Raw genomic sequence first — 24596 nt, 5'->3', positions numbered from 1 at the left:
CTTATTATAAATCATGTTAGTTTCCGTTTCACTTATATCATACATTATGGTAGAAACGAATCTGAAATGAGACAAAGTTGGTCGTTGATTATGGTTGTTGATCTGAGACGAGCTAAATTATCTGAAAGCATCGTGTATAAAGTTGAAAAATATTTTCAACTACAAGGTAAAATAATATTTTTTAAATTATCCTATATTTAAAATTTTTAATATTTTTTTATTTCATATTTAATTTTAAAATTTACTTGTATGTATATAAAATTTTCTCATGTTCATTTTTACATTTAAATATTACACATGTAGTAAATAATTTTTTTATTATTTTTGAATATTTTTATTGGAAGTTATTAAATTATGTAATTTATTTAGAAAAAATTTAAAACATTTTATTTAATAAGACTAAAAAAAAGATCGGAATATATATATTTTTTTTATGAAATTATTTGTAAATATATTTGATTATATTATTTATGTTTTTGTATTAATAAATATTGATTTAAAAAAATTGTTTATTTAATACATAAAATCTTATAAATCAATTAAATTATTTTATTTCTAATATTAATTACAGAATGGATGTAGAACTTTTATACTAATGAAAAGTAATAAATTTTTCCATCTTGTGATTAATTGAAAAAAAATATACATAAAAAAATGTATCTATACAACTTGACTCTTCAGCGTGCTACAGGTATTACCCATGCAGTGCATGGAAATTTTTCTGGTAGTAAAATGCAAGAGATTTTAGTTTCACGTGGCAAATCTTTAGAATTATTAAGACCAGATCCAAATACTGGTAAAGTTCATACTCTTTTAACTGTTGAAGTATTTGGAATCATAAGGTCGTTAATGGCCTTTAGATTAACTGGTGGTACAAAAGATTACATTGTTGTTGGATCAGATTCTGGACGCATTGTAATTTTAGAATATATTCCTGCTAAAAATGTTTTTGAGAAAGTACATCAAGAAACATTTGGAAAAAGTGGATGTAGACGCATTGTACCTGGGCAATATTTAGCTATAGATCCTAAAGGAAGAGCTGTAATGATAGGTATTTATGTGATTAAATGATTGAATAAATTATACAAATAATTGTTTTTTATATCAAATGATTAGTATTGTCCGTGTTTCAACTGATTAACATTGATTATAATCATTTTTAATGATGATACATTTTATTTGTGAAAATATTTTTAATAATATATTCAGTTATTATCCATAAAAAATTTTTTTAGGTGCCATTGAGAAACAAAAGCTTGTTTATATTTTAAATAGAGATCCAGAAGCTCGTCTTACAATTTCTTCACCTTTGGAAGCACATAAGAGTAATACATTAGTTTATCATACTGTAGGAGTGGATGTAGGTTTTGAAAATCCTATGTTTGCTTGTCTAGAAATTGATTATGAGGTAATATATTAACTTTTTTAAAGATATAGTAATATAAAATAATTTTAATTTTAGTAATATAAAATAAGTTTAATAAACATAATTATTAAATATTAATTATTAATTAAATATCTTGAATGATATTTAATTCATATAACATTTTAGGAAGCTGATAGTGATCCTACAGGAGATGCAGCAGTAAAGACGCAACAAACTTTAACTTTGTATGAACTTGATCTTGGTTTAAATCATGTTGTACGCAAATATAGTGAACCTTTGGAAGAACATGCAAATTTCCTTGTATCTGTCCCAGGAGGAAATGATGGACCAAGTGGTGTTCTTATTTGTTCTGAAAATTATCTAACATATAAAAATTTAGGAGATCAACATGATATTCGTTGTCCAATTCCAAGGAGACGTAATGATTTAGATGATCCTGAAAGGGGCATGATATTCGTGTGTTCTGCTACTCATAAAACTAAAAGCATGTTTTTCTTTTTGGCTCAAACAGAACAAGGAGACATTTTTAAGATTACACTTGAAACAGATGAAGATATGGTGACTGAAATTAAATTAAAATACTTTGATACTGTACCTGTAGCAGCAAGCATGTGCGTTTTAAAAACAGGTTTTTTATTCGTAGCTTCGGAATTTGGTAATCAGTAAGTGTATTATTTGAAGAGTTATATTTTCTAATTCAAACATGCTTGTATATTTTTTTATATCTTTTCTAGTTATCTCTATCAAATTGCACATTTAGGAGATGATGATGATGAACCAGAATTTAGTTCTGCCATGCCTCTTGAAGAAGGCGATACGTTCTTTTTTGCACCAAGACCGCTTAGAAATTTAGTACTAGTTGATGAAATGGATAGTTTATCACCTATAATGGCGTGCCAGGTGATTTTATACGAATAATATTACTTATATTAAATAAATGTTAATGCACCTTCAAGTAAAAAATTAATACTTCATGTGTTTTTTTTTGTGAAAGGTGCAATAATAAAATATTCTTAGTCGCCTTTAATTTGTTTTTGCAAATTAAAGTTGAACCTAAGAATGACATATGCAAAATAAAAAAAGTATAATATTTAAATACAAAATAAATATATTCATTGTTGTATTTTATTGTGCTTTCAAGAATGCGAGATTTGAATGATAAAATTAATAATAGAAAATACAAAAATTCAGAAATATGTTACACATTTATTTGTGAAATTTTTGTAATAAATAATACTTATATATATGAAGTTTGTTATTTTTATATAGGTAGCTGATTTAGCAAATGAAGATACTCCACAATTATATATAACTTGTGGTAGAGGACCACGATCTACATTGCGAGTATTACGACATGGTTTAGAAGTATCTGAGATGGCTGTTAGTGAACTACCTGGTAACCCAAATGCAGTGTGGACTGTTAAAAGAAGAGTCGATGGTTAGTTTAGAAACATCTTCTGCAATAGTCGTTTGCATGTCTTTTTTTTTCATTATATGCTTAAACAATAATGCAAATATGGTATTTCCGGCTTAGTTTTATTTTTTGCAATGAAAATATCCATTCTTATTGTAATATTTATACTTCACTTATTTTATGATCTACAACAAAATCAGTTCTTCGTAATAATTGTTATTTAAATTTATTTAAAATAAGTTGAGATATTAATTAAATAAAAATTGAATATTTTTAAATATAGATTAATATTAATATTTAAATATAGATTAATAATTTCTTAAATATTTTTCAATTAGAAATTAATACAGTAAAAATTTTTGAATCCCATTTTGTGATTCATAGAAATGATTTAAAAAAATTAAATAGAAAATCTTTTAATTTCTATTACTTATGAGAACGAAAATTATCCGAAGTTAATAATATTAATAATAAAATATTATATTGCCTACATCATTCATTTTACTTCATCTCATCATACATGCAATGTATTATAATTATAAATATTTATGTATCATTATCTCTTCTATTTTTATTATTAGTTATTATGAAATTATTGTATTTTATTTATAAATTTATTATTTTTGTTAATAATTTGTTAAATTGTGCTTAATTTTATTATAAAATTAAATAGAGTTAAATTTTATCATAGATATTTATAATATATAGCATTTGCTACTATTTACAATTTCAGGTATCCGCAGAGAATTTTAAAATAGAATTTATCTATTCTTTGCGGATATGGATATTTCACTGTGGTAATCTAAAATGAATGACATTAAAAAATTGTGGAGATATTTAGAATACGAAATAATTTTAGAATGACAAAAAAGAAATAAATAAAAATTTAATAATAAAAATAATTAAATGAATCTTTTTGTCTACTATTCAAAAGAGGAGATTATTTTATTACTTATTCTATTTTAACTCTACAATTTTTCAATAAAAAATAAAATGCAAAAGAGAATGAAGAAGTTGATTTTGTAAATGATACTAATAAATCTGGTGGCTTGATACACTCTTATCAAACACCAGTTCTCTCTTTCAGGCTACCAGCATGGTATTGGTTGAACTTCAGAACACAGAAAATGACAGAAAGGTAAGGACTGTCAAAATTGCCGGAGATTAAAGAAATTGAATTTACATCCAAAAACCATCTACTCTTTGCATGTAGGATGAGAAAAACAGCGTGTTCAACCGTTTATGAAGAGATGATTTCTATTATATTATCGAATTTCGTTTTCAAATCTTTATTTTTCTTAGATATTCAGAGTGAGCTTTGTAATTTTGATTGCAGAGGAGTATGATGCTTACATCATAGTGTCCTTCGTGAATGCTACTCTTGTACTTAGTATTGGAGAAACTGTAGAAGAAGTGACTGATTCTGGATTTCTTGGTACCACGCCAACTCTAAGCTGTTCTGCTTTAGGTGAAGATGCTTTGGTACAGGTATGTAAAGATTATATAATCCTATTTTCGCACTACGGTATCTCCGATTCCTGGTCCACCACGAATCGGTCGCAACAAATAGTGCTAGATTATATAGAGTTTCTTGCATCGTTGAATATTTAGATAATTTCTCTAAATATTTCTGGTAAATTAAACTCGACATAATTCCTATTGTTAAAATATAAAATATTTTTGTTTTTAATAAACTATTATTTATTAATTTATTATTATAATTTTATTATATTTTATTCAGGTATATCCTGATGGAATACGTCATATTCGAGCAGATAAACGTGTAAATGAATGGAAAGCGCCTGGTAAAAAGACTATAGTGAAATGTGCAGTGAATCAACGTCAAGTTGTAATTGCACTCACCGGAGGAGAATTGGTATACTTTGAAATGGATCCCGTATGTGTATTAATTTTTTAATTCATGTTTATTAATATTATATTATTTTTGAATTACATTTTTTTTTACAATGTTAATTATTCTCAGAAAAAAAACAATACATACAAATAATAAATCATTTTTTATTTTAATTAATGAAATATTAATTGTTTGAACTAGATAAAAAGTGGAAAATTTCTAAATCCATTTAAATTTAGTAATTTTTACTATTTTATATTTCTTAGACTGGGCAATTAAATGAATATACGGAACGAAAAAAAATGCCATCAGAAGTAATGTGTATGGCTCTTGGTAACGTAGCAATTGGTGAACAAAGATCATGGTTCTTAGCAGTTGGTCTTCAAGACAATACAGTAAGGATCATTTCTTTAGATCCTTCAGATTGTTTAGCACCTAGGAGTATGCAAGCTCTACCTGCAGCTGCGGAAAGTTTATGTATTGTTGAAATGGGTGCTAAAGATGCAAATAATTCCGAAGAATTATCACTTCAGCAATCCAGTCTTTATTTAAATATAGGTAAACAAAATTAAAAATAATATTATAGTTTTTATTTCTATAATATTCTTCATGTCTTATGTGCTATTAGGTTTACAAAATGGTGTCTTGTTAAGAACAGTATTAGATCCAATTTCGGGTGATCTCGCTGATACACGGACACGATACTTGGGTTCCCGAGCCGTGAAATTATTTAGGATAAAAATGCAGGGAAATCAAGCTGTACTTGCAATGAGCAGCAGATCATGGTTGAGTTATTATTATCAGAATCGTTTTCATTTAACACCATTATCCTATGAAAGTTTAGAATTCGCATCAGGCTTTAGTTCTGAACAATGTCCCGAAGGAATTGTTGCTATTTCGACAAATACACTTAGAATTCTTGCCCTCGAAAAATTAGGTGCAGTGTTCAATCAAATTAGTTTTCCATTGGAATATACTCCGAGAAAATTTGCAATTCACTCGGATTCTGCACATCTGATAATTATTGAAACGGAACACAATGCATATACAGAAGAAACAAAGCAACAAAGAAGATTGCAAATGGCAGAAGAAATGCAAGAAGCTGCGGGAGCAGAAGAGGCTGTAGTAGCAAGAGAATTAGCGGAAGCTTTTTTATCCGAGGAACCCAATGAAGCTGTGTTTGGTGCACCAAGAGCTGGACCAGGCTTATGGGCATCATTAATAAGGATAATCGCTCCTTCAACAGGGCAAACATTTGAAGTTCACCGACTCGAGCAAAATTTAGCTGCTTTATGGTAAAAATATAAATAAACATTCAAGTTATATAAGTTATATAAGATGATTATATTACCATCTTAGAAAAAACTTATTATTATTATTATTTTAAATGAATTTGTATTACAGTTTAAGTCTTGTAAAATTTGCTAATCAGGGTGATCAACTATTTCTGATAGTTGGTATTGCGAAAGAATTTCAATTGAATCCGAGAGTTAGCAGTGGTGGTTTTCTATATACATACAAGTAAGTATAATTTATAATTATAAACATGTTTTAATTAATATATTAAAATAAATTAATTAATATGTGTAAAATATAAAAATAATATAATAATTAAAATATAAAAAAAATGAAAAAAATATTATAAAAATTTTTGTGATGAAAAAGAACACAATTACTGCAATGCAATTTGATGAAAAAGTCCTGCAGTTCTGAAATATAAATTCAATATAAAATATATACTTAAAAAGAAAAAAAATATTATAGTAAATATTTTTTTCAGAGTTAATAGCGAATGCACTAATCTTGAATTAGTGCACAAAACTACTTTGGACGAAGTACCTTTGGCTATATGTCCATATCAAGGAAGAGTATTAGTTGGTGTTGGCAGAATGTTGCGTTTATACGATATGGGCAAGAAAAAGTTGTTAAGAAAATGTGAAAATAAACATATTCCTAATGCTGTTGTATCTATCAATGCAATTGGACAAAGAATTTACGTGAGTGATGTACAAGAATCTGTGTATGCTGTCAGATATAAACGTCAAGAAAATCAACTTATAGTTTTCGCCGACGATACACACCCGAGATGGATAACTACAACGTGCGTGTTAGATTATGATACTGTTGCTACTGCTGATAAATTTGGAAACATTGCTGTTGTAAGTAATATAATTTTAATTCAATAATTAATTAGGAAATAAGATGATTTGAATAAATATTTAAGCTTTTTTTTTAAATATTTAAATATTCTTTAATAGATACGTTTAGCAAGTGGAATTAATGATGACGTGGATGAAGATCCAACTGGAAATAAAGCATTATGGGATAGAGGTTTATTAAATGGTGCCAGTCAAAAAGCGGATACAGTTGCTTGTTTTCATGTTGGCGAAACGGTTATGTCTCTACAAAAGGCAACCCTTATTCCTGGTGGTTCTGAAAGTTTAGTGTATACGACGTTAAGTGGAACAGTTGGTGTTCTTGTTCCTTTTACAAGTCATGAAGATCATGATTTTTTCCAACATTTGGAAATGCATATGCGTTCGGAACATCCCCCACTTTGTGGAAGAGATCATTTATCATTTAGGTCATATTATTATCCTATAAAAAACGTTATAGATGGAGATCTTTGTGAACAATTTAATTCTATTGAACCAGCAAAACAAAAAAGTATATCGAGTGATCTTGAACGAACAGCTTCTGAAGTATCGAAAAAGCTCGAGGATATTCGTACACGATATGCCTTCTAATTTTTTTTCTTTTTATTATAATTTATTACGAATTAGTAAGTGTTATATTTAACAAATTTGCATTCCGTTTTTATGAATCCAACATGTTTTTCATAATAATGAAAATACGCGTACTGTTTAATCATTTGTAAAAGAAATTATATATACATTATTTTTAATAGGTAGAAAAAAATTAATAAAAATTTTTATGCATAATGTGTAATAAATACGAATAATGTTTTATGTGACAGGTATGATAGAAAAATTTTAAAAAAAGCTTTACTTAAATTTAAAAAAAAATTTACTTATGGTAAACGAATAGATTTTTAAATTAATTGAGTATGTAAATTTTTACTTTATATATTTTTCGTTTCATTATAAAACAATATAGTTGGAAGTTTTAATAGGTCTTTTTGATAAGATAAAATTATATATTCAACTATCTCTACAATTCGATATGTATATCAGATGTGTGTGCTACAAGTTTTGACGAAACTATAAAATAATGATTGCAATGTTGAAAAATACATGTTTTTGCCAACATTTTATATTCTGAAAATATTATTCCTAAAAATTTTTTACATTCTTAATTTTTTTCTTTTTTTTTTTAATCTTAGTAAGTTTTAAATTTAGTGAGCAAAAAGACTAAACTGTATACTGATGTATAACGGAAAAAAAAATGTAGAAAATATTTCACTAACCTACTTCAGTATTATATATAGCATTTACATAAATTTAAATATACTGTCTAAACTTAAATTATTCACGTTAGACTATCATTTTTTTATGCATTTAAATTATTTAAATATAATTAAATATTTAGATTAAAATTGAATATTTTATGTAAATATGTGAAATTTTTTTTTTATTTACCTTAAAAATAAATTCAATATAAATCGTATATTTATTTATAAATTTTCAAAAAATAGAATAAAGTTCTTTTTCTATTTTCAATTTCAAGGTTAAATGTATCTATATTTTCTCTGTATATTACTATTTTTTTACGAGAAAACTGGGAACTCATTTCTTTTTTCCACTATTATTTTTTCTTGCATACGTTCCTTTTTCGACCTACAATTCATCGTCAATAGCGTTCAATGTGTAGTTCGCATTTTTCTCGATAAGCTTTGAAGTGTGAAGTTAATCCGTGTGCCGAAGCATATCGAGGGTAACGCAACGATATTATCCCCATTTAACCTTCAAACTAATAAGTAGGCTATGGGATATGAAGTTTCGTTTAAAAACATACCGTTTGAAAAAAAAGAAAATATATGCAAAATAAAAAAATTATGATATTTTCATGTATCATATTAATTCAATAAATAAAGAAAATTCAAATATTAAGATTTAAGTTTTATTAAATATATTTATTATATATTTATTATATATTGATCATTTATCATTTTTTATTTATATCCTTTTTTTTTAAAGTTTCAAAATTAAATTTTCAAAATTTTGTTGCACATATCTCAAATATATAGTCAATAAAGTAATATTTAAAACAATGGTTTTTATATCTTTAGAAAGAATTTTCTAAAATAGATTCGAGATCATCATTAAACAAATATTTTTGCCATATATCCAGGTGCCAATATTAATAATTACATCACTGCAGTATGTAGCGAGTTTTAGGGCGTCGAAACGGAGAGGAAAGGACCGAACGGCGATCGATGCATTGAGGCGCCAGGCCCATGAGCTCAGCCCCGTTTCATTTCATCACCCTCACCCCGGTATAGCTTGCAGCGAGGCTGCCCTCCGGGCTTTCCTCTACTGTGCAGTTGCGCATCAACCTTTTCACAGTGTAGATCTGTATTCGGTCACTGGACTTTTCGTTTGGTACAAACGTTGTTTCCTTTTTGCTCATTTTTTGTTTGTGACATATTATACAATTGTATATATTTTGAAAAAAGAATCATGTTACCGATTTTATTTTTTTATATGGAATTCTCGATTTGGTATATTATTTGTAGTGATATCAATTAATAGTGTCATAAATATGTCGGTTATCATTATCGTCAAGATTTGCAATTTCGACGTGCTTGAACCATTTTTCAAGCACACGATCCGTTAAGTATAAAACGATTCGGTGTCATCGATTCAGACTTATTATTGTGATGTTCGTTTCACTGACAGACGATTATGGTAAATAATTCACATATTATTACAAAGATTAGAAAAAAACATTTTAAAAAGTACATTTTTTTTGTATATTGAAAAATTTAGCACCGATTCGAAATAAATCTTATTAAATCTTATTTTCTTATTCTTTTTATCCAATAATTATAATTTTTTTACATGAATAAATTATTTATAAGTGTTTAGTAAATTTTTATATTATTTTTATATCGTTTATATTAAATTTCTTTTATTTTTGCTTCATTAATTTTGTTGTAGATTTACTTAATTTTTACAACATGAAATGATTAGATATATTTTATTAAGTTACATCTTGTAGAATGATTGCTGCAGATAAATACGGAAGCCAAATGAATATCAAAGATTTGAAATGTCTAAAACATGAGATTTACAATATATTCCAATGAATTTTTATACGATATAAATGTATATCGTACAAGAAAAATACAAAGAATTTATCTTCATTTGTTTAATGTATATGTATTATAAGTAATAAATATTTAAATTGAGACTATATAAAATCATAAAATTCTAAAAATGACTATGCTATTGAATGATTAAATGAAAAACTTTCACCGCGCGCGTGCGTATGAAGTGTTTTTTATTGTGTAAATATACAAAGGATAAGAGGGATAACCAAGTACTATCTCGAGAATTGAAACGCATTGTTTGCTAGTACACTTTGGGCCTTTATGCAATGTGGTCCAAGTATTTGATTTAGCTTGTTCACCTACTTCGGTAAATGGCTCTTTTCCCCTTTTTACAAGACACTATCACGTGATAGAATTTCTCGTTAACATTTAACAAAGTAGGTTAAATGTTGATATGAAAAAATAGAAAATTAATAATTCATATAACTAATATGTTATATATGATAATAAAAAAAAAATAAAAAAAATAATATATTTTAATTATATATTTTATTTATTTCATACGTTTGTGTTTGATATTGTAAAATAAATAATTTTAACAGAATGGAAAGAAAAATTTTTTAGAATAAAACAAAAAAATTTCAAAAAGTTAAAGTGCATTACAAATAAAAAAATAATTTCCTTTATATCATAAAAAGCCATCAATCTTTATTTACAGGAGATAGCTGATGCTGGTGGTGGTTATAAACGATTTCGTATAACTGCTCTAGTTCTGTATATATTTCTATTTGGATGGACAGACCGCGTGGCAGCTGGCGATTGCGGTCTGGCCGAATTAACTTGCCGGGATGGGCATTGTGTACCGATTGACGCGTATTGCAATGGACGAGATGATTGTGGAGATAATAGTGACGAGCCGGCAATGTGTACACCTTGTAACCGTACGTATCACGGACATGAAGGACGTACGTACAAATTGGATCTTCCGAGACCTGCCGAGGAACGTCTGCCATTCCTTTGTCATTTAACATTTACTGCTGCTGGTCAGGGATACGGTGAATTGGTACAACTTTTGTGGGATGCTTTCAGCGTAGGCAGAATAGATCCGAACACTGATAGTTTTATCACAAATTGCCCAGAAGGATCGTTGCAATTGGCAGAATTGGGTAGACATTTTACTGGTGGTTCTTGGTGTGGAGTGGGAGAAGGAAAAGCTTCTTACTATAGCGAAACCAGTACCGTCACGGCATCCATACGACTGTTTCATGCACCTTCTACTGTACCATTTGAGTTTCGTTTAAGATATAGATTTGTGTCACGAAATGAAGCTGTTGCTAGATTAGGCAAGCCCGAACTTCCAATTGAAAGAGGTTCTCCGGTGCCTGGTACTTACTGTTCTAGGAACTTTTATGAATGCCACTTGAAACAATGTAGACTGCAAAGTCCAAATTATCCTGGGGAATATCCAAGAAATGCAAGCTGCTTGATAACTATAAGACAGAAAGAGGTGCCTACTTGTAAGCATGCTATGATTTCAGTGAGATCGACACCGACTGGTCCAGTTGGAATAACCACAGCTAATAATACTTTAAGCGTATGGCAAGATTGCCCTCTGGAAAAAGATCATCTTATTTTTCGTGATGGTGTCAGACCGGAAGATGCGATTTTATTAGTTTATTGCGGAGGACCTTTACCAAGGATCACTGCCAGAGGTCCAACAATGCAAGTGGAATTTCGAAGTTCCCCAATAGCCATTCCTCTTGGTGCTTCTGCTTTGAGACTTGAACTAGAAATTCAAGTGATTTATGTTGACTCTGATGGGCTTGATTATGCGAAAGGCCCACAGGGTTGTCATTTTTTTGTAAATGGTACTAACAAAAGAAGCGGTATATTAAGAGCGCCACTTCATGCACTGCCACCAAATTCTAGTTGTACCTGGAATATTAAAGGATCTGTCGGAGACAGAGTATGGATTTATTTTTCTTCATACTCGCAACGAGACTTAACAGGTAGTGTCGAGAACAATGCCAGTTCTCAATCTGACGTATCTTGTGCTATAAAATTAATATTCTGGGATGGTACTTCAACTACTGGACTTCCAATGGCTACTCTTTGCGACGACACGCCTAAGCTGTGCGCACACGCAGCTTTGAGAAATGTCACTAGAAGTACGAGACCATGTACACAAGATGAAAGTTATATCACAGTTGCACCATCTTTAACGTTACGTATGGAAACATTATTGGGTACTGCACTTCATACGATTAACTTTAATGTAAGCTAATAATATTATAATCTTATTTTTTGAAATATTATTATTGAAATATTATTATTATTATTAAAGTACTAAAATATTATGATATTGTATAGGCACAATACGAATTTATCTCTACCATTCAAGTTGGTGAACCCTGGGGAGATGGAGTTTGTAGTAGAGTTTGGCGAAAAGTTCGAAGCGGTGATGTGATATCCCCCCGTGACGTTCGTCTCTTTGGAAGGGGAGGATCTTCAAAATTAGATTGCAGATATCGTATAGAAGCTGGTGCTGATGAAAGAGTGCGATTGACTTTGCACAATGTCAGTTTAGGCGAATCCACCACTTGTACAAGTGAACCAGATCCTCATACTGGCCGACCACGTTGTGTTCAGGAAATGGGTTCTAGAGAAGCTCGTTTAGTTTTATATGAAGCCCCATGGCGAGATGTAAAGCTTCCAAGAGCTTGTTTATGTGATAATACATCGCATCTTCCATTGACGCACATTTCTTCAAGCAGAGCTTTGGAGATCACGTTTTTGATTGATCAACAAGCTCCGCACGAAGACTTCGAAACTCTGTTTTTTTACGCCAGCTTCGAACTTGTCCGATCACCCGAATGTCCGAGAAAACAAAGGGTACGCGGAGAAGGTGATTATTATTACTATTAAATTTTTAATATTCTAAAAAAATCCTTATATATAAGAAATCATTTTTACAGGCGGTGAATTACGATTCGTGACTCCACCATTATCGAGACCAGATATTTATTGCGATGGATTACCATGGTTGGTAGAAGCGCGCGAAAATAGATCCCTCTTCGTTTTAACTTGGGGCTGGTTTCTTCCTCTCGAACCATCACCGGTATCGGAAATGAGTGAACAAACCAAATGCCCGACCACCAATAGAATTCTTCTTTATTCTGGTTGGCCACCGAAACTTTTAAAAGTAGTGTGTCCTGCAGAACCAGGCGCAAGAGAGTTTACAGTTCATGTTTTCTCCGAGGAATGGTTAGGAGGTACTGGGGAAGGTAAATGGCCAGGTCCGCCACGACCTCCTGCTTTTTTGCTCGACTTCGTTGCAAGAGAATCTGGTCAGGCTGCAGCCTCCTGGCTCGAAATTTCAAAAAGTAGAGCTGCACTGCGTAGACAGTTACGATTACCTGAAAGAGGAATAGAAAACGAGACGTCAACTCACGGTGACTGCCCTCATAAATGTCCTGAATTAAGCGCTTGCATCGCGGCAAGCCTTTGGTGTGATGGAAGACCTCATTGTCCATCTGGACATGACGAAGCGAATTGTGGTAATGGTGCGAAATTGCTTGGACTACTCCCTTCAGAAATGTGGCTCGTATTAGCCGGTGTCGCTGGAATTATCGCTGCCTTTGCGTGCTTCTTTATTATACTGATTAGCAGGTATGGTCATAAAAGATATTCTGTGTTACAAATTGATTTTTTTTTATAATTTTTTATAATTTTTTTATAATTAATTTTACTGTAAAGGTCAAGAGCACGTACAAAAAGACTTCATTATAAGGGTACAAAAAAAAGCAATAGACCGAGACGAGCCCCAACAGAGGAAACTTTACTTGGAGCAGCATCCTGACAACAACAACCCGGTTTCGTGGAATATATTCACGTAGACCGGGAAACAACCGTTTAGCAATATTTCTCTGCGCTTTACCGTCCACTAACTTAACACTATCCCCAAGCATTAAATTCAAGTTCAAATATTTTTCTTTCTAGCATTTATCTTTATGCGTGTATGTTGCGTTATTTAATTTTTTTTATATATTTTAAAATCTTCCAGTTGTTTTTAATTATAATTGTTATATATTGATTGTTGATTTATTCGTTTATATATTATGATTATATATATATGTGACTGTATTTTATCAAGATATAAATAATGCAATAGAGAGGGACACAAAACATAATCATACACTGTTTTTTTCAAAAATTTTTGAATAATATTATAAACATCATTTTGTTATAGAGGCAGTTAGAGTGATAGCAATATCGATGTTTTTATTCATACAATATGAGTGTATGATAGAAAAAAGTGAATAATAATATTCATTATTGCAGAAACTGCATTATGAAAACTCGATTTCTGAAGTATATGAAAAAGTATATCAAAGTATACTTACGTATAACTCGTTACGTTATGACTGTGTAAGTTTATTTAGTAACACGATGTTTTATAAAAAGATAGTAAATGCAATTAATATAATATACAAGAATAAATCGATAATTTAAAAGATATCACACATATTGCTCAAAAGATATTGTAACTGCCAAAAAAAAAAATATTAAGTTAATTTTGATTAGCTGATATAATACATTTTAGTAGCAATAGAAAAAAAATAATAGAAGAAATATTCTGAATGCAGAAAAATAACTTTTTTATATTTTAATGTAGGAAAACAAATTTTTAAAAAATACAAAATTGAAATTGATTATATATTTACTCATCTAACAATAATGCCAAAAATTGATTTCAACTCGTTCAGTATCTATATTTCTCTTGAGATTTTTAAAGATATTTTTATGACTTTTGCTCTCAGATATTTAATTATATATTTTAAATAAATTATATTGGAAATAAAAAAAGAGTTGTGAAAGATAAAAATTGTTATTTAACTCGAAAGCTTATTAAATTTGCTGGAAAAGCTATCGATGTTAATAATATTAATATATTATTCATACTATTTTTCATTTGCTAAATACAAAAATACTATAAAAATACTATACTTAAGGGAACAATTGTAGATAAAGTTCCAGCGCACAAGAAATTGTGAAAAAAAGAAAGAAAATAAGAAGAAAAAAAATTAGCTGAGATTTATAGTACAATATTATATAACAGTGTTATTCTAATTTGCTTATGTGATTAATTTTCGATTTTAATACGAGACTTAAAAATTAATATTTATCTTTTTATTGTCTTATCTTTTATTTCGTATTTATATATATTTATAATTTATATATAGTATTAATTAACTTATAATGATAGAAAAAATTAATAGAATATATTCTTATTAACCAAAAAAAAAAAAAAAAATAGATAACGAAGTAGATAAAGTATAGAAGATAGAAAAAATTAGAAAATATTTCTGCAAATATTCTAAAAAGATCATTCATAAAATCGCTGTTATACAATATTTAGTACTATAGTTTATAGATGCACTTACAAAAACATAGCTGTGACACAAAATGTTGGAAGATATTGATAATATAATTTACGATTATAAAGCACTTGATAATGTTAAAATGTTGTTATTAAAATATAGTTGCTGTTACAATGAACAACTGATACATATTATTTGTACGAAAGAGAAAGAAATTTTCGCCTATTAGATTATTTCTAATTAGACGATTCGTACTCAAATATTGGGTCATTGTATTGAATATTTTAAACAAAAATTTAATCTCAGTTGCGAACAACAATTCAAGAAAATAAATCAAACATAGTTTTTAATTTAATGAAGTATGAGATAGGTTATGATAAATGAATGTTGAGAGACAGAGAGAGAGAGAGAGAGAGAGAGAGAGAGAGAGAGAGAGAGAGAGAGAGAAAGAGTAAAATATAATTAAGTTTCACTATAAGGACTGAAAGTAAGATAGACGCTAGATATAGTCATTAAAAATAACGAAAAAAATAAACAAAATAAAGTGTATGATAAGTGCTATTTGGAAATGAATATTAATGTATTATGTATTTAGCCTTTTAGAGGACATACATATAAATTAGAAATGAAGCATCTAATATTTGAAATCTATCACACTATATATAATGAATTCCTTTCAAAATTAATTTTTTTCATTATTTAAATAATCAGGACATTTTTAAAGATAAAATTCTTATAAATACTTCACAATAAAAAAAAATATTTTTATTGTAAATCATACTTCCTATAAATCTAAGAAAGTATGATCTTAAGAGGTGAAGAATTTTGAAATTGTGAAATAGATTCAATATAAAAGATAAACTTCCGTGCTTATAATAATATTTGTATAAGAATGTATATACCATGGTCTGTTTGAAATATTTCCAATTCTAATATCTGATAATATTTCATTTTATTAAAAATAAAGAAATAATAGATTATTTTAGATTTCGAATATTTTCTTGTTGAATTAAAAAAAATAAATTATTCGATAATATATAATTACACATTTCATATTTATGTTGAAAATGTATTATTGTATATATATGTAAATTAACATAATTTTTATTCTGTAAATTCTATTTTTATTGTTTCATATAAATAACTTCGAATTTTAATTTTATATAGGTTATGTTAATTTTATATTTGGATATTTGAATTGGATAAATTGATTTATACAGGCCATGTAGCTCAATATAAGTAGCGAATATTAGAAAAAACTTTTTTGGGAATTCAATAATAAATTGTTTTCCCTTTAAACTATTCTAATCTAAATAAACAATTTAGAGTTTTGAGAGAAATACGTTTTATGAAGAAAGAAAGAAACTACTTGTTCTAGATTCTACTTTAGTAATGAATTTACTTAAAAAGAAAAAAAATTCAAATTAAATAAGACTTATATGCAGAATTAAATTTAAGACTTATATCCAGATTGTGTACGTATTCGTTTAAAACATATTTATAGAATAAAAAAAACACAAGTTGATCTATTATTAAGAGATCTACTCTTGAAAATAGAGTATAGAACTTATTGCCTTTTACAATGTAAGAATGTAAGAATGAGATCGTTCATAATCTCATTTAGAAATAAAAAGAGACATTATCAATATTACACTTTAATCACAGGAATAGATGCCAAAATATATGTAGAAAAAATGATAACTTTATCAATCAATATATTTAAAAATTTTTTTTTTTCTTTTATTTTTCTCATTATTTTATTTATAGATTTTTTTTAGGAAAACATATACAATTGCTTGCTACAAGTTTTATCATTTTTTCGAAAAATACATTAAAATCGAAGGAAATATAAAATGATTATAAAGCGTTAAAATTTTCCTTCTTCATAAAAATTTATTTTATCATATCCATAAATTTTTATTTTACACAATCGAATTTTTTAAAAAATTTTTTTAAATCATTAATTCTTTGATAATATAACTACAATTCATAAATAATTATTCGTCTGAAAAAATTAATGTGTTGACAAACAAATATTAGGAATATAGATTTGAAGGGGAAGATAGAATTTTTAATTTTTTTTTCAAATACTCGTTTGTATTGATACTTTCAATTTTAATAAATGCAAAAAATTTATAATCGTTTTTTAAATTTTACTACTAATTTACCCTTAGATTATTAATCGTATTGTTAAACGTAAAATTAATATTCTGTTTATCCGATTTTTGTAATTTTAAAACTAATATTAAAGAGAGCTCTGCGCGATGTCATTTGTGACATTATCTTCCGCAGGGCATGTTTGTATAATGTCCAAACTTGTTCTTTTAGTTTTTTTCATATACGCATTTTCCGCCTGATCACGAAGAGATTGCGCCATAAATACGCCTGTATTGTTGATCATTTGCGAGAAAATTCCATTTGGATTATCTCGTAATAATTCGTATGGAGAACCGAATTCCTACATCAATATAAAAACTTTATATAATATATATATATATACATTCATTTTTAGAAATCATATTTTTGAAATGAATTTCTTTTCTGATTATTATTATTATTACATATATGTTTTATTTTTTAGAGATAAAAATATTTACGATTAATATTGATAACAATATAATATGTAATATCACGTACAATAATTTATAATGAAAATTGGTTATCTTTTGAAACGGAATAATTTTTCTAAAATTGAAACAAACAATTTGAATTATTTTTTACAGGTTAGAAGAGTTAGTTTATTAAATAATGTATAAAAAAAAAATAGTTATTGGTCAGAGTCAAGTCAGAATTAGTATTTTGACAAATTTTCACGATGCAACTTTAATTCTTCTAATGCACTTTAAATTCTTATATATCGATGATTTAATTTCAATGATTCGATTAATTTCTAAAGTATTTTTAAAATATTTATAATAAATATAAAATTAAATCATACCGCTATTTTACCAGAATCCATCACTATAATTCTGTCACTGTCAATAATAGTATTTATCCGGTGAGCAATCGTAATAACAGTACAATTTACAAATTTCACTCTTATAGTTTTTTGAATTAGTTCATCCGTACTAAAAAAAAATTGTTTTTTTAAATATATATATATATATTTTTTAATAAACATAAAAATTAGAAATTAGAAAGTAATTATTACTAATTGTCAATATTAGCTGTAGCTTCATCCAAAACTAATAATCGGTTGTTCTTTAAAATTGCTCGAGCCAAGCATATCAATTGTTTTTGTCCGATACTCAAATTATTCCCTCCATGCATTAACGTTTGATCCAATTTAAGATCATTTAATTCAACTTCTCGAAGAGTATTCCACAATAGCACGTCATCAAAATTTTTAAACGGATCCAAATTATAACGCAATGTTTCAGAAAACAAGAATGGTTCCTGAGGAATAATAGATATTCGTGAGCGTAATTCGTGCAAGCCCAACGTTCTGGTATCTCTTCCATCAATTTTAATCTCTCCTTGTAAACATTCATCGAATAATCGAAAAAGTGCTGATATTATGGATGATTTTCCTGCACCAGTTCTACCTACGATGCCAACTTTCCAGCCTGCTTCTATGGTCACGTTTAGATTCTATATAAAAAACGAAAATATTCTATTGATAATTTTCTACAAAATAACTTTTGCACAATTATTATTTTTGTTTCATTACTTTTAATACAGGAGCTTCGTTCTTGTCATATTTCATGTAAACATTTTTCAAAGTCAATTGACCATTCTCTGGCCAATTTATTGCAGGAGGATCGTTGCTTGTCCATGAAGCTTCTTTTGGCAAATTGGTATATTGTACAATTCTTTCTACAGACGTCAACTGAGATATCGTTTCGCTCAATTGTTTCAATCCGTATTGCAAACAACCGATTATAATTAATGATTGAGATATAGCTATACCAACATTACCTCCAAGAGTATTATCTAGTATTATCAGAAACAACTATTTTAGATTGAAAAAATATTGAAAAAAATGTGTACGCACCAATGTATGTTTAAAAATAAACGATACCTGTTTCTATTGAAATAAAGGAAAAACAGACACATGCGATAAACATACACGTGACGAAATCTATAAATAGGCCGAAAGCTACGGGAACAACTAATATAATGTACCATACACCGGTATGCACATCTTGCAAATGATCGAATTGTTTTTCTAATAATTCTATAACGTTTGATCCACTACTTCTAATAGTGGATAATCCACTTAATGTAGCATTCACGTGAGAAAATACTGGACTTTTTGCTGTAAGTTTAACCTTCTTAAAATGAATTTTTATTAATTATAAAAAAAATATCATTTCTTTTAAATCTTTTTCTTGCCATGGCATACTTGCCTACACCCTCAAGACGTTTAACACCATTGGCAGTTCGAAGATACGAGATCCTTACAAAGTAAAAAAGAATAACAAGTATTGCTATTGGAATAACCATCCAATAATTCATTATCATTACGATAATAAGGATACCTATTATCACTAAAAATATTTGTATGCTTTCCAACATCACTCTAGGTAGTACTTCATCCACGACACCCAAATCCTTGGAAAATCTATTTACAATTCTACCTATGGAAATCGAATAAAGAAATCATTAATAATCAAATATATAAAACTTGTGCCATGTAAAAAGATATTTTAAGAATGACATTTACCGGAAGCGTTATAATGAAAGAAATTCATCGTCGTTTGCAATATGTTGTGAAACATGGAATTGTGAAGATTTTTACTAGCGTTCGCGCAGACTTTGATGAAGAACATATTCCTTACAAATACTGTTACAATGCACATAATGATACAAAATGTATATACGTATATTGCGTCAATAGTAGTTATGAGTCCATGCTTATCCAAAGTGAATACATTCGATAAAAAGGTATCATTCAATATGTAAGAAGAATATTGACTTTTCGATAAACGACTATTATTCTCCAAAGCCATTCTTATAGATTCGATATTTGTCCAGTAGGAGACCCAATAATCATTTCCATTGACTGTTACTTGAGCTATGAGAGTGATAAATATTAAAGCAACTATTGTACAACAAGAGCCACCATATCGGAAGTATTGTCTTAAAATTTTACTAGAAGAATGGTCAGTTGTCATTATTTCATCATTATCTGGTGCTAATTCTTCATTTTCATAATTGTACGAATTCTGAAAATGATTTATTTTTTGAAAAAGTTAAAAAAATTAACCTTCAATGTTGCGAAAATATAGGTTATGATTACCATGCTACTGGTGGTAGATTTTACAGAAGATAATCTACGGACAATTGTCTTGCTAGATTTCCTTTTTGTAGAGGTATTTTTAAAAGATTCGACGTTTTCGTTTTGCATTTTAATCTCTGTAGACATTTTAATTACATTCATCATATCTATAAAATTGTCATTCGATCTGAATAAATCCTCATAAGTTCCGTACATTGCTATAGAGCCCTTAGAGAATACGAAAGAGTATTAATTTTTTTTAAAAAAAAGTTTCTTAAAAGAATTTAAAAGATCTTTTGTGTTTTGAAATACAAAATTGCACATTTATTCTCAACTTAATAATTAAATTCAATTTACTTTATCCAATACTGCAATTTTGTCTGTCTCTTTGATAAATTGTAATTGATGAGTGCTTAAAATTCTTGTCTTTCCTTGAAGATAGTTTTTAATACATCTATAAAAAAGATGTTTCGCTACACGTGGATCCACTGCGCTCAGAGGATCATCGAATAAATATATATCAGCTTTTTTGTAAACAGCTCGTGCTAAATTTACTCGTGCCTTTTGTCCTCCGGATAAAGAAGACCCACCTTCTCCTACATTGCTCATGTCACCATAAGGAAGTTGTTGAAAATCTTTCGTCAAAGCACAAACTTTCGTTACCTGCATTCAATTTTCATATTGTAATTTTTTTTTACTTACATTAGTTTAATATTAATCTTATTAACTATTAACAATATTTAAAAAAAAATATATACAAACGCTTGGAATATCGGTTACCACTTGGTTGCCCAATCATTTATAATTAATACATTATTAGAAATTTTTCAATAAAACTTACAGCAATGTATCTATCTTTATCATAAGGTTGTCCGAAGAGGATATTATCTCTAACAGTTCCAGAAAATAGCCAAGCTTCTTGACTTGCATAAGAGATCTTCAGTGGAATATTATTGTCTTGTCCATTGTACTTTTCAAATGGCTTACAATATAACGCCAACTTTCCAGCTCCAAGAGGGAGTTCCTTCAAAAGAAGGTGTAAAATCGAAGATTTACCTGAGCCCACTGGACCCACTATACAACATAATTCTCCACCTTGAATCTTCATAGATATGTTGCACAAAGTTGGTGGCAGTTGGTTAGGAATCCAATTCGCTGACACACGTTCCATTACTATTGTGACTGGCAATTGTTCCTCTTCTTCAACATTGTTCAAATTTATATTTTGACCTTTATTTGTAATTTTAATGATTTCCACGTTCTCTTTCAATAAATTACTCTTTTTGTTGAATTTTAAGACTTCGTTTTGATGTGATCTCTTCTCGTTTGGGTATTCATCAAGCAATAAAAATTTCTAAAAAAAAAAAAACAAGTTTCTCTTTTTAGTTTAACGAAAATACGCGATTACATTAAAATAACTATGGATTGTTGCAATTAAATTTGAACAACCTCTAATCTTTTAATGGACACCAAAGTTTCTCCGATTAACAAAAGAGCTTGTGGAAACAATAATGTGGTAGTTAATTGAAGCATCTCGAAATAACAGGCCAACATAAATGTCAATTCTACCCTTACTTGATTTCCCATTAGAACAAACGATGTGATAGTTGAAAACAGAACTACACGATTTGAAAAGACAACAAGAGCCAGATATACTGCGCGAATACATGTTGAATTTTCTATATTTAGGATTTCGGTGGAGCGTATAGCTTTCACGATTTTTTCAAATGGTTTCTCCCAAGCGTACATCTTGATCACCTAATAAGCACACAAATATTGTCATTCCTACAAGTATATACGATTCAACGGATTAATACAAAAGTAGAAAGATTAACGCAATTTAAACATTAATTTATTAATATATTTCTATGAATTTTACTATCTGTGCTGTTTCATTACCTGTATACCATTTATAAATTCGTTCATAAGTTGCATCCTTTTGTCAATTAATTTAGCAGTGATCTTTCTGTATTGATGAGTCAATGGGGAGAATACGGTATATGTTGGAACAGTTAATAACAAAAGGATTGCGATACCGATTATACTTGGAATTCCAACTGCGTGCCACAATATTACAAAAATTATGATAAACTAAAAACCAATTGGTATAAGTCAGAAGAAAATATAATAATTTAAAATTTTATAATTATAACGATATAGAAAATTAAAATTACTTGGATAGGAGTGATCCAAATATAATTTAAATAATAGCATATCTCATCGAACCGTCTGACATCGTTGCTGAGGAGATTTACCACTTGGCCGGAACTAATATGAGTCAAGGCTCCTTTACTAAGTCTTAATATCTACAACATGAATGAATAATTTGTCAAAAGAAAAAATTTAAAAACTTAAAAAAAAAAAGAAACCTTAAATATTATCTTAAAATACAACTTAAAGAATGAGATAACGATAATTACAAATTATGACTCTTTTATGGAAATTAGATCCATGCAAAGTGCATTAGTTGACAAAGTAATAGTTATTATTGCAACATTAACTGTACTGTATACATATATATTTCATTATATATATATGTTATCACGTTAAATATTGAAGGACTTTTATAATTACTGAATATATCATTCTTACTTGAAATTTGCTTATAATACTTTTTAATGGATATTTTATTTGTTAGAAAAATATTCTAGAAAAATAATAAAATATGAATTTTTGAAATCAATAAAACTATTAATTGAATTCATACTTTTCTATAAATTAACGAGGAACAAGCAATTCGTATTCTCATGCCAATTTGTTGCGTTAATAAATCCACATGATGCGAGATGCACACGATCACTATTATAGACAATAATAAATAGCAGATATAAGTTACAACTTCCAATTTCTCCATCCTCTTGGCATTTTCATCGATTTTAAAGTAACTGATGATCCATGATACCAATATAGGATTAATTACCATCAAGATTAAATATTGAATAGATAATAATAAACCTGTATACAAGTATTTTTTCCAAAAGGTACGAAATATAACTTTCATTAAACGGGGAGAATCGTTACTTTTCTTTGAGTATTCATCATGATGCATTTCTTTTTGTCTTTGTTCCCATTTTTGAACTTCTTGATTCCAGAATCTATAACAAGTGGAGGAAAATGCTTTTTTTTTTGTTTTTTTTTTGTTATAAGAATAAAAAATGAAAGAAAATAAAATTGGAATAGAGTTATGCGTATTTTTATTATAAGTATTATTATCTGAAGTATATCAAAGTTTTTAAAATGGATTTTGAAATTTTTGAAACTCATGCTAATTATATATTTATAGATAGATAATACGATACATTTTAAATATTGTTATTGTAATACTTACTTTTGTAATCGATCCGTAATTGTTTTAGATTCATCTTGTCTTAAAGGATGATATAAGTCTGACAATGTGAGTTCTCTCTTAGTGCCATGTATAAATATATTTTTTGTCCATCTGAAATATTATGTGTATAAAATAAATATTGTAATTAGTGTTATTTAAATAATTTAATGATCTCTTCTTATTTTTGTTATGATATATACATAATGGGAAAACAGAAAAACAAACAATGAATAAAATAAAAAAAAATCTAAAAATTAAATTCAAATCAAATTTAAATTTTTTTTTATTTCTACTTTTGTTTTCAGATGCATTTAAAATTTTTTTTTTTCGTTCTTTACACGTAACAGTTAAAGAAAGTTCCAATTCATATACATCAAAAAGTAATAGATCGATTGTTCTCTTTCATTTTATTTCAAAAATCACTAAATGTAATTAATAAAATTTTTAAATATCTTTATGTAATTTTAATTATTTAATTATCTTTTAAAGATAAAATAAAATTTTTGATAAACTGAAATTAAATAGTAAATAAAAAAAAAGTAAATTAAATAAAATAAAAAAAAGAATATTAAAGTACAAAATTACATTATTTACAGAATGATATAAAATATTAATACCCAAAAAATAATCGACTAATTGGATTTGCAGTCTCTTGCGGACATCGTTTAGTGTACGAAAATTTAGTCTCCATTTTCTATTTCAATAAATATATTTAATATATCCACCGAGCGAATTCTTAACCAACTAACGTTTATAGTATTTTCACTTATATACTTA

The 24596-nt window shown here is 28.0% G+C and overlaps 3 protein-coding genes across 4 annotated transcripts; 2 read left to right on the top strand and 1 right to left on the bottom strand.

The window, feature by feature from the left end:
* Positions 1 to 31: 31 nt before the first annotated feature.
* On the top strand, positions 32 to 7930 carry LOC107995959 (splicing factor 3B subunit 3). The gene is made up of 13 exons (XM_017053746.3): positions 32 to 166; positions 572 to 1051; positions 1236 to 1408; positions 1553 to 2049; positions 2122 to 2287; positions 2657 to 2825; positions 4138 to 4289; positions 4543 to 4698; positions 4923 to 5214; positions 5285 to 5951; positions 6061 to 6177; positions 6437 to 6815; positions 6915 to 7930. Exons 2-13 carry the CDS (start codon positions 655 to 657, stop codon positions 7401 to 7403), a joined length of 3654 nt encoding a protein of 1217 aa, XP_016909235.1. The 5' UTR covers positions 32 to 166; positions 572 to 654; the 3' UTR covers positions 7404 to 7930.
* A 49-nt stretch (positions 7931 to 7979) lies between these two features.
* Positions 7980 to 15732, top strand: LOC107996007 (uncharacterized). Its single transcript, XM_017053857.3, has 5 exons — positions 7980 to 9524; positions 10608 to 12164; positions 12260 to 12794; positions 12865 to 13558; positions 13646 to 15732. Exons 1-5 carry the CDS (start codon positions 9522 to 9524, stop codon positions 13746 to 13748), a joined length of 2892 nt encoding a protein of 963 aa, XP_016909346.1. The 5' UTR covers positions 7980 to 9521; the 3' UTR covers positions 13749 to 15732.
* Positions 15733 to 17143: 1411 nt separating this feature from the next.
* On the bottom strand, positions 17144 to 24594 carry LOC107995966 (ATP-binding cassette sub-family C member 4). Of its 2 annotated transcripts, none has more exons than XM_017053772.3 (16): positions 24437 to 24594; positions 23820 to 23930; positions 23199 to 23586; positions 22666 to 22797; positions 22391 to 22582; positions 21941 to 22249; positions 21333 to 21845; positions 20849 to 21154; positions 20513 to 20719; positions 19937 to 20438; positions 19620 to 19850; positions 19292 to 19528; positions 18941 to 19203; positions 18422 to 18861; positions 18209 to 18338; positions 17144 to 17728 (listed from the first exon to the last, which is right to left on the bottom strand). In XM_017053772.3, exons 1-16 carry the CDS (start codon positions 24508 to 24510, stop codon positions 17516 to 17518), a joined length of 4248 nt encoding a protein of 1415 aa, XP_016909261.2. In that variant the 5' UTR covers positions 24511 to 24594; the 3' UTR covers positions 17144 to 17515. The 2 variants fall into 2 exon arrangements, with proteins under 2 accessions (XP_016909261.2, XP_016909262.2); XM_017053773.2 differs by having other exon boundaries at positions 22067 to 22249.
* Positions 24595 to 24596: the final 2 nt, after the last annotated feature.

The sequence above is a fragment of the Apis cerana genome, linkage group LG11 (assembly GCF_029169275.1).
Source record: "Apis cerana isolate GH-2021 linkage group LG11, AcerK_1.0, whole genome shotgun sequence".
Taxonomy (NCBI): Eukaryota; Metazoa; Arthropoda; class Insecta; order Hymenoptera; family Apidae; genus Apis; species Apis cerana.
This window is presented reverse-complemented; position numbering and strand designations above follow the sequence as displayed.